The sequence below is a fragment of the Triturus cristatus genome, chromosome 4_1, assembly GCF_964204655.1.
Source record: "Triturus cristatus chromosome 4_1, aTriCri1.1, whole genome shotgun sequence".
Classification (NCBI taxonomy): domain Eukaryota; kingdom Metazoa; phylum Chordata; class Amphibia; order Caudata; family Salamandridae; genus Triturus; species Triturus cristatus.
The window spans coordinates 790,616,346-790,636,465 of record NC_140585.1 but is presented as its reverse complement, the minus strand read 5'-3'; the positions used below and the strand labels follow the sequence as shown (position 1 = coordinate 790,636,465).

General features: G+C 41.8%; 1 protein-coding gene and 1 long non-coding RNA gene across 2 annotated transcripts in view; one reads left to right on the top strand and one right to left on the bottom strand.

Annotated features, from left to right (window-relative positions):
* HAL (histidine ammonia-lyase) overlaps positions 1-20,120 on the bottom strand; it is a 269,994-nt gene that overhangs the window by 6,516 nt on the left and 243,358 nt on the right. Inside the window, exons 16-20 of the mRNA XM_085653369.1 lie at positions 12,256-12,321; positions 11,761-11,926; positions 5,621-5,755; positions 527-635; positions 354-423 (exon numbers count right to left, since the gene is read on the bottom strand). Coding sequence (XP_085509495.1) covers positions 354-423; positions 527-635; positions 5,621-5,755; positions 11,761-11,926; positions 12,256-12,321 — 546 coding nt within the window. The remainder of the gene's footprint in view (positions 1-353; positions 424-526; positions 636-5,620; positions 5,756-11,760; positions 11,927-12,255; positions 12,322-20,120) is intronic.
* The window catches only part of LOC146855539 (uncharacterized), a 52,693-nt gene that overhangs the window by 22,975 nt on the left and 9,598 nt on the right, over positions 1-20,120 (top strand). The window lies entirely within an intron of this gene.

Here is a 20,120-nt window from a genome sequence, read left to right as displayed (position 1 = left end):
TCAACCTTTTGGGGCAGAACCAAGATTGATTGCATTTAATTGATCCCTGCCTGTAGTGGCAAAGCGGGTAAAAATAATGGACTGGTATACGACCATAATAATTGCTAGTGAATGAGAGTAATTCTGACATTCCATTCAACACTTTTTTTTCACAGAGATATATTTGATGTACATAAAGATAAACAACCAGGGATGGATTATGAAACCTTTTCACAGTACTTCAGATGGCATGGAAATGTGGACGGGTGGATGTGTCCACCACAGCACAGTTTATTATAGACTGAATAATACTTTTTCATGTTTCTAAATATAGAAGTCTAAACCAATCAACCACAAAGAATAGGGTCATTTACCTTCTCTTCTACAAGCAACCTGTGAACGGCGTCGATATCGGGTGCCATGAAACGGTCTTTCAGCCAAGGCCTAATGGACAGCAAGCAGAGAACATTAGTAAATAAATAACTACCACCAAAGCCAGTAGATCTTCAAACTGTAAACCTCTGTGGAAAGTTTTGTTTGCTGTTACCTTACAACAGTGCGCACAAGGTCATAGACTTTCTCCAATGGTGTTGTGGTTCTAAGTGGGCGTAAAAACTCAATTCCCTGGCAGGCTGCAAGAAGCTCAATGGCAAGGACTAGATGAAAAATAGATATATGTGAATGGATTGGTGCAGTTGGTCCCACTGACAAAAGTGTTTATAGCATTATAGACTTCATTTTAAAGGTAATAAAATCATCTTAATCGCTCTGACAGTGCACAAACGCATTTTGCTTAAAGAAGAAGTAGAGAATAATATAGCATCAAAATACAGAACATTAAACTAGATTCATTTAACGTTTCAGTTTTGGACACATTAGGAATAACTGTTTCAATACTTTCATCTTCTTTGCACAGTTTGTTGGAGTCAATTTGATATGTAAACAATATTTCCTTGTAAAATCACACTCTGACATACACAATGACAGCCGTGCAGGTCCAACGACTTAAAAGTTATTCTAGCAACATCTATTTTCAGTACGGAATATCTGCAAGGAGTATAAAATATGACAGTTGGTTCTTGGTCAACATTACATATAAAAAAGGAAGAGCAAGAGAAGACTAGGGAAGATGTTGTAGTAGAGGTAAGAGAGGTGACAGGAGTGTTTCTAAAAAGCAGTTGGTGAAAAACCTGAAAGAAGACAGAATTTTGAGCAGTCATGTGAAACATACAAATAGGGTGGCCTAATAAAGTTAAGCTAAGTAAACAGGAGGCTGTATCCTATTGTGGTATTTCATTGTGTCATATTGTGGCACTGTGATTGCCTTGCCTTCATGGATTGTTATGGTGGAATTAAGTAGACGTTGCACCACTGAGTTTGTGTGGAAGGGTACTTAAAATGGACCACGAAGTCAACATGAGTTATGAGTGTAATGAGGAGAGAGATCAGAGAGGACTTCTAGTGACCTGATTTGGGAAAGGAGGTGGATGGTAAGGTAACACAAATATGTAGCTTGTGCTTGGATTGACAAATGGTAAACCAAAACAGTATTCTAGATTGTAAGGGAGATTGTGAAACTTGGTAGACCATGGGAAAAGATTGGAATAGGCATTCCTCATTTGATCATGTGATGGAGAGGACATTTTGCAAAATGTGATCTTTCTTACACACTGAATTACATTTAGAACCTCAAAATGGAAAGAATTACAATGTTTAGTAACAAATGTCCTAATATTCTGTATTCCACACTTCACCCAATACAAATGGCACATACTTGTTTGGCTGGGCTTATTACCAGAGACAAAATAGGCTTCAAAATGCAACGTGGACTCATCACATTTTCACCATTAAAAATTACCCATTTCGCGATGTGGGTAGTTGCAGTTTTGGGCCCGGGCTAGGCTGCCACCCAGGCAAACCCCAGAGAGTTGAGGCTGGTGTCACTTATGTGGACTACACATTGTTTTCTTACCCAGAATTTCCTGCAAATTTCATACTTTGACTAAAATCACATATTTCTCTCACGTTTCTATGATAGAAAGTTCTGGAATCTACAGAGATCCACAAACTTTCTACCACCCAGAATTTTCCCAATACAAAATGTGTGTGGCTAGGTCTATCACCCGAGACACAATGGGCCTCAAAACACAATGTTGAGACATCAAATTTTTGGCATGAAAAATGATAGATGTGGTATCTGGACCTAGCCTTGGAATTCTACTAAACTCAGACATTTCTGAAAACTAGATACATGGGAGGTTGGGGGGCGGTCCGTGGTCAGCTGACTTTCATGGATCCCATGACATTTTTCATAATGCCCTGGAGACCTCAAATGTTCACTAAACTCCATGCATCTTCCTCGCAATTTTGTGAGGGAAAGTTCTGGAATCTGCAGGGATCCACAAAATCACAGAACATTCCCTCACTTCTCCCCCAAAAATGGGTACCTCACTTATCTGGCTGGGCCGATCAACCTCAATTAGAACAGATTAAGGCTGTGATCATATGAAGTCAAAGTCCCTGGCATGGTCTGTTCTTGTGTGAGGTAAACGTCCCTGCCACAGAAACTAGGAACTGTTTTTATCAGGAGAAGTATGCGAAGGGCATTCTGGGTAAGAAAATTTAGTTGGAGCAACACAAGCCAGACCACTATTGATGCGCCCAGGTCTCTACGTTTCATAAATTCCCCGGTCATACGGTTCCTAGGTTGCCGAATGACCCAGAACATGAATAATGCAGCCATTCACCAAGGCAAGTCAGAGGATATCAGTATTTACCCCCTTTCTGCTGGCCCATGTGTCAAAACCAGGCCCCCAAAAATACTAATTTTCTCGCTTGGCATGTGGATGCTCTAGGCTCGAGGGGGAAAGAACAACCGTTTCAGCACTATGGATGTGGATAGGCCAAATGTAAGGATGTGCTGGTCCCCACCCATATTATGTATATTTCCCTGGAATCCAGTGGCCTTTTTGCCCCTCCTAGGTCCAGATTGGAGGCAAATTCTCCAATCTTCCCCCCAGGGAGCAAAATCTGTTGGGGCTTTAGGAATGAGGAGTATAGCCCAATGTGGGCTGGCCTCTACTTTATTCTTTTGCATTCATAAAAACATCAGTGGGGTAGTGGGCTTTGTGCTCCCATGGGAAACCGTACCAATCTGCCACTCATGGAGGGCAGAAGCTCCTTTGGGCCCGTTCTGGGTTGGGTCGGAGGGGGCTTTCGGGCCCCCTTGCGGGGTACATTGGAGGAAACTGCCCTAATATATCCCTGGGGTCGGTACAAAGACTGCTGGGACCATCATTAGGGGTGGGCAGAACTCGCGGAGTTCTACTTCGCAGAATTAGATAAAAACTCTGCACAATTATGCAGAGTTCCGTCCACTTCTTAACATACATGAATAGATGCTGACATTCCCCCGATACCATAGAAGGTGGTAAATTTAATTATGCATGAAGGCTGCTGTCCCCTGGGCTGCAGGGGGTCAAGGGTGGGCAAATGTGGGTGGCTGTTGCCTTTTGTGGATTGCAGAGTGCAGGGTAAGTACGAGGACTCACAGGGACATACCTACTCGCAGCTGTGACCAGGATGTTCTGCTTAAGTCATCATTAAGCTGCCTGAAGAGTGGAGCATAGTGGTTGGCATCGCAATGATACAAGGAAGCTCATACACCACCGAGCAACTGGGGCAGCTGGTTATTAAATTGTAGCTAACACCGCATCGCATTATTGTTTTCAAAGTCTCAGGGAATTTGAACTGGGGCTACAAGTACTCTCCGCCATGCAGGTCACTGTGGGCCCACCAGGAGATGTAGAAGCAATAATGTGACCTCAAATCAACTGCTAATTTCAAAACTAATTTTCCATTTGTTGTATAATGAAAAAAAATCATTCATACCTTATCCGACAAGTCCTCTGTGGACCTGCCACTGAATTAGCAATGGAAGTGATCGCTCTGCTCTGGCCACATGTGGTCCAGCTGCTAGATAGTTGATGGAGAAGGGTGGGCACGTGGACAGCCTAATCCAAAACTATCCAGTTCCTGCATGTCGGAGCCGGAAGCTCGGTGAGAGCAGCGCTGCAGGGAACATAGTTGACCTGCGAGTGGGTTAGTATCGGGGGAGTGGGTCTCCTGCTAAAGTTAGAGCATCAGGGGGCCAGTAGAAACCAATTAGGAGTTGCCAATCAGTCCTCTTTTGACACTATACACAATGAAGAAAACGTTTAACTTACAACAAAAACTTAACTGATTAACTTGACAGTCAACACACCTATTTCACCCACTAAACTAACACTTGGTGCCAAAACAGCAAGAAGACTGTTCCCATGGCTGTCATGTCTGACACACTCGCCTGGCCTTTGAACCCAGGTGAACTTCAAGTCTTAGAACGCAGCTGGCATTAGGCTGCCAGGCAAACAAGCTGTTTATTTATGCACAAGGCAGGTTTGCGAGTCTCGCTACGGCTGGCTGTGGCCTGCTGGGGTCTCCTGTTAACAAGACCCGCCACCCCCGTCAGGCCTGCCCAGGGCACGCAGCGGGAGGGCAGGTGCCAGACACGGGAGTGAAGTTTACCGCCCATCACTAGTTATTATGGAGTTGGGGCATAGGCTAATGCCTGCTTGGGCTGCGCCACCTCAATTTTTTCTTCATATCCCTGTTGTCTAGTGGGCTTCCTGTCTCCCTTGGGGTAGATTGGTGGTAACCTCCCCTAATCTATCCCCTGAAACAGGGCAAAAAAACTGCTGAGCTACCTCAATTTTAAAAATTATTTTCCCTGGTGTCTAATGGGTTTTCTAATCTCACCCACTCCCCACCCCTAGGAAAGGGGATTGGGAGTAAAGTTTCCATTTGCATCCCTGAGTGACAGAATGATTGGTGTGGCTATTTGGAGTGAGGCTGATGCCAGGGTGGGCCACCCCACACCCTTTTTTTCCCCTTACTCCCCGGCATCTAAGGTGCTTTCTGCCCCTTAAGGGGCAGCTTATGTCAAATTAAGCAAATGTAGAAAATATCCTTCAATACAAAAACCATACAGAAATATTTGTACTTGCACAAAAGATTCTAACTGAAGAAACCTACAGTTGTCTTTTTCACCCTGGTTTTGTTTTACAGATGGAGTGTTTTGACTATCCGATACCTTTTAGAAAAATAATTGGTAAATGTGTAATGCAAACAAAATCTGACATCGGACACCAATTAAAAAAAAAAATACAAGCTTTAAAGGGAAGGTTCATCAATAGATTACTCTCTGTTCAACTTTTTTGCAAGGTGAGAGCAAACTGGGAAAGTGGTAGTCAATATTACTAGACTGTGCAAAACGTGTCACAATTAGAAATAATAGACACTTTCTGTACTTGAAATACATCAACTAGATTTTAAAATCTATAATTTTTCAATAGTTGATTTTAAAACTTTTTTGTTAAACTCAAACAATATATTCAGGAAGTATGTATGATGGTTTAATCTGAGGAAAAGAAAACTTGCATGCTTCAAACGTATGTACCTACGGACGCAATTCACAAAAGAGACAATCATGGAGGATCTAACTCTCATTCACGGATTTCCATGTTCAAAATATGAACAGATAGGATTTGTGTGCATAGAGCTGCACAACCTGGTATATTAGGAGAAACAGTTGAAGGTTTACCTTGTTCCACGTGTTCTATAACTCGTAGACATTTTCTCGCGGCCCAACCGCCCATGGACACATGATCCTCAGTAGCAGCACTAGTTGAGAGAGAATCAACTGAAGAGGGATGACACAAGGCCTTATTCTCAGAAACTGTGAAAAGAAATACACTGTTTAGAAACAATGGTAAAACGAGATTACATCAGTTTAAGTGAGTCTGCTAAGTGATAAATTAGGATTTGAAGTAATTTGGTTCAGTTCAATTAAGGAAGTTAGAGCAGTTCATAAAGCATCTGTAAGCCTAAATTAAATTAGGCTCTTGTGTCTCCATCTTAGGTTGAATGAACGAGTCTCTGAAACTAAAGGTAGGTGTCCACTAGGTTTTGCACTGGGCGTTCTACACACATGCTCAGAGGAGAAAAAAGTTGAAGCAAGCTACTTAAAATGAATACCCTTGCGAAAATGTACACTGTACCCGAAAGATAGTAATTGAACACCCTTGTGAAAGCAGGGCCTAATTCACACAGCTTTTTGGGCAGGAAACTGCCACCTAAGGTTTGCAAAGTCTGAATTAGTAGACAATATAGCACCACTGAAATTGAGTGTGCACAGACTGCAGTTCTACTGAGAGGAACAATGAACTAATATTACAAGGAGCAATTAACTACTGCAGGAAACCCAATTAAACAGAATATTACCTATCTTGAACTACATCACAGCAAAGAATGTGCACTTTTTATTTGAACACTTCTCTATACAGAGATCTATGCTATGATCATCAAGTGAGTAAGTGTTTGAGTTTTCAAAACGTATACTAACCTACCACAAAAGTTTGATTAGTATACTAGGTGTACTAGCTGGGAGTGATACTATTTCTAACATATGTGATCTGATTAGCTGTGTGACTGTCTGTACCAGTGTGTGAGTGGGTGTCTGAGTGCCTGTATGGGTGTATGAGTGGTATATGGCTGAGTGTGTGGGTTTCTGAGTAGCTATGTGGGTGTATGAGTGGCTGTATGAGTGTGTAAGTAGTTTTGTGTGTGTGAGGTTGTATGGATGTGTGAGTGGTTCAGGGGTGGTTAGGGGGTGTGAGTGGGTGTGTGCGTGGTTTTATGGGTTTATAAGTTGGTGTGTGTGGTTGTAAGGGTATGTGACTGGGTGTCTGAGTAATTGTATGGATGGGTGGGTTGTGGTTGTGAGGTTGTAGGAGTGGGTATGTTAGTGCTTGTGTGGTTGTACATGTATGAATAATTGTATGGGTTTGTAAGTGGGTGTGTGAGTGGTTGAATGGGTGCAAGTGTCTGTGTAGGTCAGTGAGTGGCAGCCTGAATCCCTGTATGAATGAGTGAGTGAGTGGGTAGGTGAGTCAGTGCCTGTATGGGTGAGTGACTGCATGTGTAAGTGAGTGTGAGTGGGTTTGTGAGTAGTTATATGCATGTGTGAGTACTTAAATGGGTCTGTGGACATATGAGAGGGTGTATGAGAGACTGCATGGGGGTGTGAGTGGGTGTGTGAGGGGTGTGTTTTGATGATGACATCAGTGATGTCATGACTCATCAGTGATGTTATTTGAGATGTCAAGGGTGATGTCACTGACCATGTCATGAGTGATGTAACATATGAGGTCATAAGCAGTGAATGCCTGGGCCTAAGTTATAGTTAGCATAGGTAACTATAATTGCTATATTTCCAGGGTTTTGTATTAGTAAAATGTGAGTCTAACTATAATGTCCCTGTAAACTTTGTTTTTTTCAGTGAATTTCTAAGGTTTTCTAAACTTCTATTTCCTAACTACAATGTAAAGGCATAAGTGTGGGTGTAACAGAGTATGTATGAATATCTGTGTGTGGGGTTTAGTGTATGGGTATTTAAGTGGATGTGAGAGTGTCTATATGGGTGTAGGTATGGGTGGAACAGTGTCTGTATGGGTATGTAAGAGGGTGTGAGAGTTAAATGGGTATGTGAGTGGGTGTGGGAGTTTGTGTGTGGGTATGTGAGTGGGTGTGAGTGTCTGTATGGGTATGTGAGTGGGTGTAAGAGTGCCTGTATGGGTTTGTGAGAATGTGCGAATATCTACATGAATATGTCAATGGGTGTGAGAGTATCTGTATGGGTGTAAGTATGGGTATGAGTGTCTATGTGCATGTGAATGGGTGTGAGAGTTTCTGTAGGTGTAAGTGTGGGTGTGAGAGTACCTGTATAGGTATGTGGTGGTCTATGACAGTGTCTGTACAGGTGCAAGTGTGGGTACAACAGTGTCTGTATGGATATGTGAGCGTTTGGGTGAGTGTCTGTATGGGTATGCAAGTGGGTGTGAGAATGTCTGAATGGGTGTAGGTGTGGGATTAACAGTGTCCATATGGGTAAGTTAGTATGTTGGTGAATGTCTGTAGGGGTATGTAAGTGGCTGTGAGTGTTTGTATTTTTTTTGTCATGCTAGATCCGTGGACCCATTGCAGAATTATATGAGTTTAGGAAGCTGGCTCTGCCACTAGGTGGTAATACTGTGCACAGAGTCCAGGGGTTCCGCAAAAGCGTACAGGGCTCAATGTAAAACCCAAAGTGCTCTATTAGTGGTAGTGTGGGCAAGCAGCCCTAGGCCTAACACAGAGGAGTGTAAGGCATATATTGCACAACAGTGATCAATAATAGACACACAACTCAAGAAGGAATTCCAGACCAATTTTAGAAAACTATACCATGTTTGTACTTTATTTTAAAACTAAGATCTTTGTAATAAGGTAAATATGTTTTTGAATATTTGAAAAAAATTGACACAAACTTTTCAACACAGTTCAATGTTATCCTGTGGAGTAAACAATATTGCAGTGGAACAGGTAAGTAATGCACTTACTAATCCAGTCTTTGGACCCCAAAGTCAGGAATGGGCATGGGTCAGGTGAGTAACAAAACTGCACCACCAGCAGCACAGGGGCGGACGGGTGCAGAGGTAAAAATTGGAGTTCTGCTCAATGTTTTTCAATGGAGACGGGTGCCTGAAGCCACACTACTGGATGGTAGGCAATCGATTGCAGGGGCCAAGCTTTAGGGGTTAGGTTAAGCACAGGGGGGGCCACAAAGCAGCACAAAACATACACCAGCAGCAACACAGGGACGGCCTGGTGCAGGGTGCAATTTCAAAATCGGACTCCCAAAACGTTTCAATGGAAATTTCTGTTTTGGCTGTAGGCATGGCACTGGAGGTTGCAGGGGGGAGACCAACGACAGCAGAGGTAAGTTGAGATGTAAGGGATCATAGGGACACTGTTGGTTCAGCTCACCAAGACCCAGGGGCTTTGGGTGGAGGGGTGCCTTTCAACATCAGAATCGTCTAACCAGAGCTGGTCTCAGTTGGGGGAGCCTCTGGATTCACACTGCAGGCACTGCCATGAATTTCAGGAGAGGTCACGAACACTGGACACGAGGTCAGGATCACTAGGGAAACTTCAATGCACAGGTGAGCCACTCCGACTCAGGCTGTGGGCGTCTGGTGCAGAGTGGGCAGGGATCGCGATTCCAGCTGGATCCGGAGAACTTGGAGAAAGTTTCTTCTGGACAAGTCCGCTGTCCACAGGAGATTGGAGTATTTTTCAAAGGCAGCAGTCCTCCCAGGGTTTTCAGAGGTCGCTGGCTGCAAGACAGATTGCAGGTTCGCAGAGGCAGGCGTTGTCTTCAGTCTTCTATGCAGGGCTGTCTTCTTTCTTGCAGATCTAGTCTCTACGTCTGGGGGAGCCACTTGAATAGTAAATTTATGGGAGTAGCAGGTAGGGCCAATGGGCACCTTACCTCGGGTTACTACACCCTCTATTATGCCACCCTCCAGTGGGAGGGGGCTCAGACCTAGCCCCAATTGGAGGTGTCTACCCATCTTGAAGATGGCAGGGACTAAAAGATATGCTTCACCTCGCTTCCCCCACCTTAGAGGTGGCGTTGGCAGAGGTGGGCACACCTCCTAGGTTTTCCTGCCGGTTTAACCGCACAAAGTGGGGGTGTAAACCAGGGGCTGCCATCTGCTGCTAGCAGCAGTAGATGGGGGTCGCATTACAAAGGCGGCAGGCCTTTGAAGCTTCCCCTTTTAGCACTGGCCTATCCTGGGGTAGGAGGTTTAACAACTCTTCCCAGGATGTGCATTGTTTCTGGTCACTGAGAGCAGAAGCTCTTCACCCAGGGGTCAAGAAAAATGTCTGTGTGTGGCAGGCTGCCTAAAGCCAGTCTGCGACCACACCATGGTTGGTAGGTTTTCAGGGGGCACCTCTGAGGTGCCCTCTGGGTACATGTTGTAATACTCACTGGCATCAGTGTGGAATTATCTCAAGGAATTGTTTGGTACCAAACACTCTTGGGTTCAGTGAAGCCATCATGGTGCTGTGGAACTCCGGTTGTCAAGTTCCCAGCTTATGCACGCTCTATGGCTTCCCTGGCACTTACAATGTTAAGGAATAGACCCCAAAACTGTAGGGGCATATCTGCTCATGCAGATATGTCCACACCTGGGATATAGTGCACCCTGCCTTAGGGTTGGTAAAGCCTGCTAGAGGTGTGACTTACCTATATCTTAGGCAGTGCTAGCTGGCATGGCACACCGGCAGTGTGTCATGTCAACTTGGTCATTTATTCTACCTCCCAGGGGCATGCCAGCTGCAGGGGCAGTGGCATGGTCCTAGTGAAGGGGTCCAGGAGACCCTCTTCAGCCTCCAGGACCTAGGTACCCAGGATACCACTTACTAGGTACTTACAGGGGGCAAAAGTACCATTGTGGACATGTTTTTAGGGAAAGAACACTGGTACTGGGAACCTGGACAGCAAGGACCCAGTACTCTACAGTCAAAGTTGCATCAGAAGCCAGGCAAAAAGTGTGTGTGGGGGTACTTCAACAGAACCCTATTTTCTCACAACTGGGGTCTGCCCTGAGCCCCACGACAGGCCCATGGATCCCACGAGAGGCAAAACATTTTTGTGAGGATTTTCAACCCCAGTACACCTGGTTGCCCATCATTGTTAACATACATAAGGGGTCAGGAAAGCTCTCACCTGACCCCTTCACTTAAAATTCAACCAATTTCTCAGCTCCTGAGACAGTTTCCCAACATATAAAATGGTGACCGCAACTTTTCTGTGAAGGTGCAGCCAGCCAATCGGAATCTTGCTTTGGCACGCAGGTCAGCTGATTCACCGTGGGTGCGTTCCTAAATATACAAATTTAGTTTTTCGTTAATTTCTCTAAAACTACTGAACGGATTTACACCAAATCACACAAAGACGCTTTCTGCAGCCCAAGCTGCTTAACGGAATCACACCAAATTTGGCAGAAAGCTAGCTCCGGGAGCTAGCTTTCTGTCAAATTTGGTGTATTCCGTTTAGTGGCTCGGGCTGCAATCGTGTTTAAAATCTCTGTGGTAATTAACATCGGGAAAACAAGTTTTGGAACCTCTCTTTTTCTCTGCCTGTGTTTGACAGATTACCCCAAAACGTTCCAGACAGCAGCTGTTGGGAGTGTCAATTTTTGTTTGGAAAATTTTGTGAAGATTCTTCAACAGGCACCAAAGATATAGACAAGTCAAAACATGCTTTTCCTATGGAAACAAGGTCCTAAGTATAAATATCTACTGGCGACCGCCATATAGTATCTATCTATCTATCTAGCTAGTTATACATTTAATATTACCTATAATATTTTTACCATGCACGTGCCTTTACCACGGAGATATGAGTATTTTACAGTCAAGTATAAACCCATCATACTTATATAAATATGTGTAATTAAAAGGGTTCACACTTACCTGCCAAATGCTTACATTTTTGTGGTAAAAGCATATCTGTGGTAAAACCTTTCATTGCAAGTCAGGCGTTGTTAAGACTTTATCGTTCTAAAGCCTTCGTTGTAAAAGCTTTTGTTGTTTAGCCTATCGTTGTTGCAACATACAACCCTTTAGATGTCTACACGTAAGAAGCTCATTCAACCAGAGTTTTTCGTCTTTACATCTGGGACTTATAGTCTCATTTATTCCATTTGAAAATCAGAACCACAAATCTCGGAATTCAAAGAAAAATCCTTGACCAAACGACCCACCCACTCATGGATATGGGACTCTTGAGAGCTGTTGAGGGGTTTCAGTTTCTCTATATTCCAACCACTTCCAATGCTTTGGTATGCTTACCTAATGAGGCCGCTGTGCAGTGTGCAATCATGAACCCCGAGTTCAGGCCACCTTCCGTAACTAAAAATGCAGGCAATTCACTGAGGGACGGGTTACACAACCTCTCAATTCTTCTTTCACTGATTGCAGCAAGTTCATGGACACCAATAGCCAGATAGTCCAGAGCCTGGAAAGAGAAGCAGACTTAAATCCTTTACAAGTATTAAACTTTGCAGAATCTTAAAGCGATCTCAATATGCAGGGAGTAGTTCAAGGAGCTGCGACTCTGGAAAATTACACAGTCTGTCCCATGATGCTCAACACCATTGCCTCTCTCGCAAGCAATGTATTTATCTATAGTGTTATGAAATTTGATGTGCTACAAACATGAATTTCAGAAAAATATCTAATAAGATTTTTTTTTTATTCCCTTAAAATTAATTCAGTGCGGTCTTTCAAAAGTAGAGAGTCAATGATAACCCAGCCTACAATATATTTAATTCACTAAACACTTACTTTTGCAGGGTATTCACCATGAAAGTTTCCACCGGAAATAGTTTCGCCTCTTTCAGCAAAAACCATCTTGGAAGGTATGTTAAGGATTTGATACAAACACAACGAATGAGTCAACATAGTTGAAAGTGACTAACTGTTGAAACCACCCAAAAATATGTATACAATAAAAAACAGAGGCAAATATCAAATACTGTGTACCAGGAGGCATACATGGGATGATGGACATGTACACCATGAAATACACTTCTGAGGGGATAACCAAATTAACAAGAACAGTGTTCAAAATTGTACCATTTTATTGTGGTATAGAATGGAAGAATTCAGTTTACTTGAGGTTCTCTAACATTTCGTTTTTATGATTACTTGAGGGACAATCGACTGAGCTGTCAACTCTGTATGGGACAGCAATACTGAATAACCAGCCTAAATATAGATACAAGCATATTCTATTAATATTTATAGGAGGGTCTAGAGCACAGAAAAAACATTAGAATCACTAAAGGGAGATTTTGCCAGAAACTCGCTCTCTGTAGGGGCAATGAATAGGCCGGTTTGATCAACATGTTTTCAGAGACTCGCTGTGCGATGAACTAATATTCAGTATGAACCAAGCTCATCAATAACTCGGAAGTTGTGATGCGAAGTATGTTTCTTCGACAGATGTAAATTGTCAATGCCCCGATTTTGGTTCTCAGTGTTACAGATATTAATGGGATATGCCCCTTATTGTGGTGCTTAGAAAGGCAGATGATAACGGTCTATGTCCCTGGAAAGATGCAGGCTGGTCACCACCGTTATCACATGCATTGCCCAAATCCTTCATGTTAGGCTACATTTGGTTTGCTCTATTTGACCCTTTATTTTGGATGGCACTCGAGTAGGTTATGAAATTACTTTGGTATTAAGATCCGCTAAACTTAGACACAATTAGATTCAGTGGCCTACTGCTATTACAAAAATAAGTAGTGAACTAGCAGGAGACTAAAGATATCTCTCAAGCAAGTGCCACAACCTATGTGACATATTTAGGACCACAACTTGGACCTTTAGCAAGAGGAATTACTCCTTTGCATTTTTCAGGCTCATTTTCGACCATCAATACATCTCTTGATCTTAAGGGAACCTGAAGGTGCCACAGTGCCGCCCTGCTGTGAGCAGCCACTTTCCTCCAATTTCATGAGGTCTGCTAACAAAGGAACACCCCTGCTGCCTTTACTCTTTCTATGTGTAAAAGTAAACTACTGCAGCTAAGCATATATGTCCTCTGATTGCAAATGGAAAGGGCAAGTTTACTTTTTCCAAGTGTGTGTTTCTCTCAAGTTCCTAGAATTTTTAAATTCTGGTACTGATAGTTCCTCACCACAGGTGCTGGACATCGCTTTCATACACTTATTATCCTTACTGTGGAAAATGTACTTAAGGCCCAGTGAGACGTCTATCGTTAGGCAAGTGTCTTGATATCTCTTACTAGACCCAGCCCCTGGTGGAACGTTGTTACCTCCTATAATGTACTTCTAAAACCTGAGGTATTCAAATGTGTTAATCACGTCTCTGTTCAGAGTTATGTTCAATTGTTTCTGGAGTGCTGGTAAGGGGCTTCCGGACACTGTTAACAGACAACATATGCAAATACCCACACCAGAAGATGGCTTGAGGTTTTTCTGGCACGTATCAGTAGCTGTTCATGGATGTGTTTGGAGGTATACCCCACAGTTCAGACGCAGCCCCTTCGAATGATCTCCCACCTACTCTTACAGGATTATACCCAGGAACTAATAGTAAATTCAGACTAGGTGTCCCTAAAGGCTCAGAGGTTGAGTAGAGATATATCCAATGATTTATGCCAAGAACAATTAAGTTGCTAACATCAAAAGAACTGTACACACTAACGAAAGTGGTTTAAACTTGACCAGCTCCTTACTGGCAGTCAGCGTAACTTTCTGAATACACCGGTAATATACTTCTTTCCATAGCTCCAATAAGAGCTTGGAAAGAGCATTTTCAGTTGAGGGTAATCAAGTATTTGCTGTGGAGCTTTTCGAAATCCATTCTTCCATATTTGAGAGATGCCTACAGTAAAGTATTGACAATAGTTAGGTGAAGGCAAAATGCTTCTGAGGCACTCAGTAAGAGCTGGCCAGAGTAATCATCCTTATATCCCCATTCCCAGAATTTGCATTACCAGGGGTCCTGTTAAATTAAGGGTTGCGGAAATAATTGGGATTACACATTTAAGGGACAGAAAATGCAAGAAGAATTTCTTCTGCACCGATTACCGTATGATTTGTCTGCTGCTGTTTCACATGGCTGAGAGTAGTTGCAACCTTTGTGTGAAACTACAAATCTTATTACAGGGCCAGGTACCGGGCCCATTGACATTAATAAGCAAACCCCCAATTAAGGCATCAATGTTTTCAGACAATAGAAGCACGTATTCAAAACCGTTGAAATCTTCTTGTCCAAAGCCAAACTTTCAGCAGCTATCAGTCTCAGATATTTCAGTATTTCAGAGCCTTTTATGGTGTGGTGGTGTTCTACCATTATATCGAGTTTTTAATAGCACCCAGCAACAATATCGACTACTAATCCATCAAGATATATAAATATATATACACACACACGTATACACACATATAGATACACATACACATAATATATATATATATATATATATATATATAATCTACTGGCGGTCGCCAGTAGATAGTTATAGTTAGGACCGTGTTTCCATAGGAAATCCGCAACATTCTATTTGGAATAACTTTGGCGCCGGTTGACGAATCCTCGTGAAACTTTCAAAATAGGTGGGGCGCTCCGCTCCGCTCCTACCCTGAAAGTCTCGGGGGGATTCGTCAAGCGGGGGCTGAGAAAAAAGGGGGGTCCCAAAACGCGTTTTCCCCATGCATTTTCCCATAGGACCTTTAGTCCGAGCTACAGCCAGAACGGCTGAACAGAATTACTTGAAATTTGGCAGAGAGGTAGTCCTCAGGTCAGAGATGTGCCTTTTGCAGGTCTGGTGTAAGTCTGTTCAGTAGGTCCTGAGAAAATAGCATTTAAATCAATATATATATCTGTAAGCGCGCTCCGTGCGCTTACGGTAAGCTTATCGTACGCGTACGGTGCCGTGCGCGAGCTCAATTCTGATTGGTGGTTACATGACTGTAAACATTCGAATCGGTCGAAATCAGAAAGTGTCGGCCGCCATTTTCTGTCTCTCGCACTGAAAAACAAAGGTGGATAACGTGAAAAGGGGGCAACGGAGAGAATTGCAGACCCCCTAGCGTTTGTCAGGGGGTCCATGAAGGACCAAAAAGTACGAAAAATACATTTAATAATTAAAAAAAAAAATCACGGAGTACACGTACGGTAAGCTTACCGTACGCGCACGGCAAAAAAAAATAAAAAAACTAAAAAACGAAACAACAATCACATTTATCAAATAAATTGAAGGACCCGCAAGGGAAAAAAAAAAATTGTTACTGTGTAAAAAAAGGCGAGGCGCGCACGGTATGAATTGCGCAACGTGGGCGCTGGGTGCGCGATGCGCACCGTGTGCCCACAGCGCACGCACGGTGCGCGAAGCGCACCGTGCGCGCAGGGTGTGCGCACGGTGAAAAACCAGAAAATAAATAAATAAATAAATACATAACTTAGCATTTAAAACACCGTACAAATTCACTGAAAAAACCATAGGTTTCACACACGTTATAGTTAGGAATTAGCATTTAAAAAACCTTGCAAATTCACTTAAAAAACCATAGGTTTCACACATGTTATAGTTAGCTGTACATTTCACTCGTAAAAAAACAATGAAATTCCACGTTATAGTTAGATCAGGTAACTATAACTTGCGCGACCGCAATCCACAATGTGTCATTTCAGATGTCATCATTGATGTGATGAGTGATGTCACTGACCATGTCATGAGTGATGTAATATGTGACGTCATCAGCAGTTTATTGTGGGCGCGCAAGTTATAGTTACCTGATCTAACTATAACGTGGAATTTCATTGGTTTTTTACGAGTGAAATGTACAGCTAACTATAACATGTGTGAAACCTATGGTTTTTTAAGTGAATATATATATATATATATATATATATATATATATATATATATATTTATATTTATATATTCACTGAAAAAAACATAGGTTTCACACACGTTATAGTTAGGAATTAGCATTTTAAAAACCTTGCAAATTCACTGAAAAAACCATAGGTTTCACACGTTATAGTTAGCTGGACATTTCACTCGTACAAAACCATTGAAATTTCCCCGTTATAGTTAGTTTAGCTAACTATAACTCGCGCGCCCGCAATCCGCTGCTGATGACGTCACATATTACATCACTCATGACATGGTCAGTGACATCACTCATGACATCACTGATGACATCTCAAATGACATCACTGATGACATCACTGATGACATCATCCATTGAGTATGTGTTTCTGAACAATTTTAATACGTTTAATATTTATAGTGAAAGGCCTGTGGAAGAATGAGTGGGTGTACAAGTGTGTAAATGGATGATTTTCTGTGGTGCGTAACTGACTCTATAAGTGAGTCATTAAATGTATCTTACTGCAGACTAGTGACTAAACTGTGTAAATGTCTGTATGTGTCTGTATGTGTCTGTATGTTGGTGTATAAGTGGCGGCATGGTTTTGTGAATAGCTATATGAGTGTCTATATGGGTTATTGATTGGTTGTCTGAGTATCTGTATGGGTTGCGGAGTGTTTGTGTGGGTAGGGTGTGTGTGTGTGACTATGCATAGATGTGTGAGTGGGTGATTCTATGGGTGCATGGTTTTAAGAGTGCATCTGTGATGGACTGTATGGTTGAGTGAGTGTATGTATGGGTGTGTTAGGGATTGAATGCATATCTCAGTGGTACATTTGTGACTAACTACATATGTGAAAGGCAGTATATATGCGTGTAAGAGTATATAAGTGGGTAGATGTTAGTGTGTGTGATTATCAGAGTGACTGTATGGATGAGTGTGTGCTTGTATCAATGATTCTATTAGAGCGTAAGAATGTGATACTATTTTTATGAGTAAGTGAACTTGAGTGTGTATAACCGCATAGGTGAGTAAATGGGAGTGTGATTATTTGCATGACTGAGTAGGTGTGAGAGTACCTCTATGGATGATTGGTAGTGTGTGAGTGTCTATATAGGTGTATAAATGCATATGATAGTTTTGTATGGAGTTACTGTAAGTATGAGTGACTGTACAGGTGAGTGTGTGGAGGTGTATGAAGACCTAAGAGTTAATAAGTGGGTATGCAGTTATTGGTATTGCAGTATGTATGGTTTTGAGAATGGAACTCATACATTTTGAGTCGGTATATCAAAGGTTATATTAGGGTGTGAGAAGATGTGGTAATTTATCACATGGATGAAGACATCAGTGATGTCATCAGTGATGTCATTTGAGATGTCATCAGTGATGTCATGAGTGATGTCACTGACCATGTCATGAGTGATGTAATATGTGACGTCATCAGCAGTGGATTGCGGGCGCGTGAGTTATAGTTAGCTGAACTAACTATAACGGGGAAATTTCAATGGTTTTGTACGAGTGAAATGTCCAGCTAACTATAACATGTGTGAAACCTATGGTTTTTTTCAGTGAATTTGCAAGGTTTTTTAAATGCTAATTCCTAACTATAACGTGTGTGAAACCTATGGTTTTTTCAGTGAATTTGCAAGGTTTTTTAAATGCTAATTCCTAACTATAACATGTGTGAATCCTATGGTTTTTTCAGTGAATTTGCAAGGTTTTTTAAATGCTAATTCCTAACTATAACGTGTGTGAAACCTATGCTTTTTCAGGGATTTTGCAAGGTTTTTTAAATCTTTTTTTTTTTTAGTTTTTTTTTTTAAACAATATGCTACCTATGTATATAATCATTGATTTACTGTATCCTGCAATATAGAATGGTTCACCTTTTTTAAATAAATGGTTAGATATAGTTGAATAACATAGTTAATATCTTCTACAAACCTTTTTTAAGAATTTTTTACCGTGCGCGTACAGTAAGCTCACGGTACGCGCACGGTATGCTCTATGTACGGTGCGCGTACGTAATATTTATGCTCCGTGTGCGCATGCGTACGCGATTTACGTACGCGTCCGTACTTCCTACGCGCACACGCACGCGCACGTTACACGGAACCGCCGTACGTGCGCATGCCTCTAATGCGCGTGTGCGAGCTTCTAATGCGCATGCGCACGTGCGTCTTACGTACGCGCATGCGTACTTTGACCGTGCGCGTACGGTAAGCGTACAGAGCGCGCACGGTAGGTCATGTGCTCCAGAAACAACACTTTTCATTGGTTTAAACTTGTTTAATTTCCAGAAACTTCCTACACCACACCCATTCCCCTCATTACTGCTTGTGATTCTCTAGGAGAAGGAGCAGAATTGTCTTTGGGATACAATGGCAGAGCAGCAGTCCTCTTCTGGGAGTGAGCAGGACAGCATTATTAGACAGAGAAGGAGGAAACAGAAGAATTCTTTTGTCTGGGAATATTTCACATTTCCAGAGGGGCAGAAAAAAGTCAATGCTCCATTAGTCACCTGCAGACTTTGTGGGCGTGTCTTATCTAGAGGAAATCCAAGGAAGAAGTATTCTTTTGGAATTTTCTCTCTTTTTAGACACATTAGGGATGTACATCCCAAGACTTTTGCTCGACATACTGAAGCAACCCCTCCAGTAAGTCAGCCGAGCACATCCGCAGAAGCTCAGCAGAGTACATCTTCGGCAGCTCAGCTGAGCACTTCCTCTGCTGTGGGAGCATCACCCTCTTCTGCTCCTCTGGACATCTACCCTCGGTTTCAGAGAGTACATAAGAGGTGCAACACTTGTTACTCTCTTATTGCTATGGGGGAAACTAGTATTCCTCTAATAGACAATAAGATTGAGCAGCACAAGTGCGGTACCTTTTAATATTCCCATTCTTTGTTTCCTCTGTCCCTGTATTAACACAAGGGCTCTTTTAAGAGCCACCCTACCTCACAATTTTTAAAAATTTATTTTATCAATTTTTAAAAAAAATGTTTTTTTACTGTGCGCGCACCTTTTTTTTTTTTTTTAAATAAAAGATTTATTTCTCCCTTCAATGTACTTGAGGGACCACAAGGGAAATGGGAAAAGCAGAGTGAGGAGAAGTGAAAACAAGGGAGTACGAAAGTAAATGTGTGATAAATACAGATATTTCAAACTTACCTGACCAACAAAATAACTTAATTATCATTAAATGTTTTTTTTTTTAATTGCTAGAAAAAAGGATTAATTTTCCGAAATTTTCTTTCTCAATCTGTAAAGAAAGAAAAAAAGTATTAATATTTAACAATACATTTTAGAATACAGTACACATTTTCATATTTAACAAAGACATTTTTTGCCCTTTTTTAGCTGTTCTCCGAATACATTGAATTTCACTGCAAATTGTGAAACCAATTGCATTCATCACTTAACAGCGGGCAAACAAATTAACAATCTGAAAGATTGTTTAAAAAAAGCCCTGAATCTCTTCTCAGTAAAACATACCTTGATAGAAATGTAATATATATAATAAAAATATCATCTAACAACAATAACTATTTGCAATAAATAACGTCTGTAAATTTTGTTGCTTAAGCTCATACACCCAAATAATATCTGTCAAAGAAGTCCACAAGAGAAATTTTTACCTTTCCATGAGGCCAAATGGTAATTTTTAAATTCTTTTTGGATGAAATATCCAATGGTAATCCAATAAAATCGCAAAAAATGATTTGTTCAGATGTTGCAACTTGTATCTAAAATTTTGGTTTGAGAAAAATTAAATAGGAATTTGGTAATTCTGCA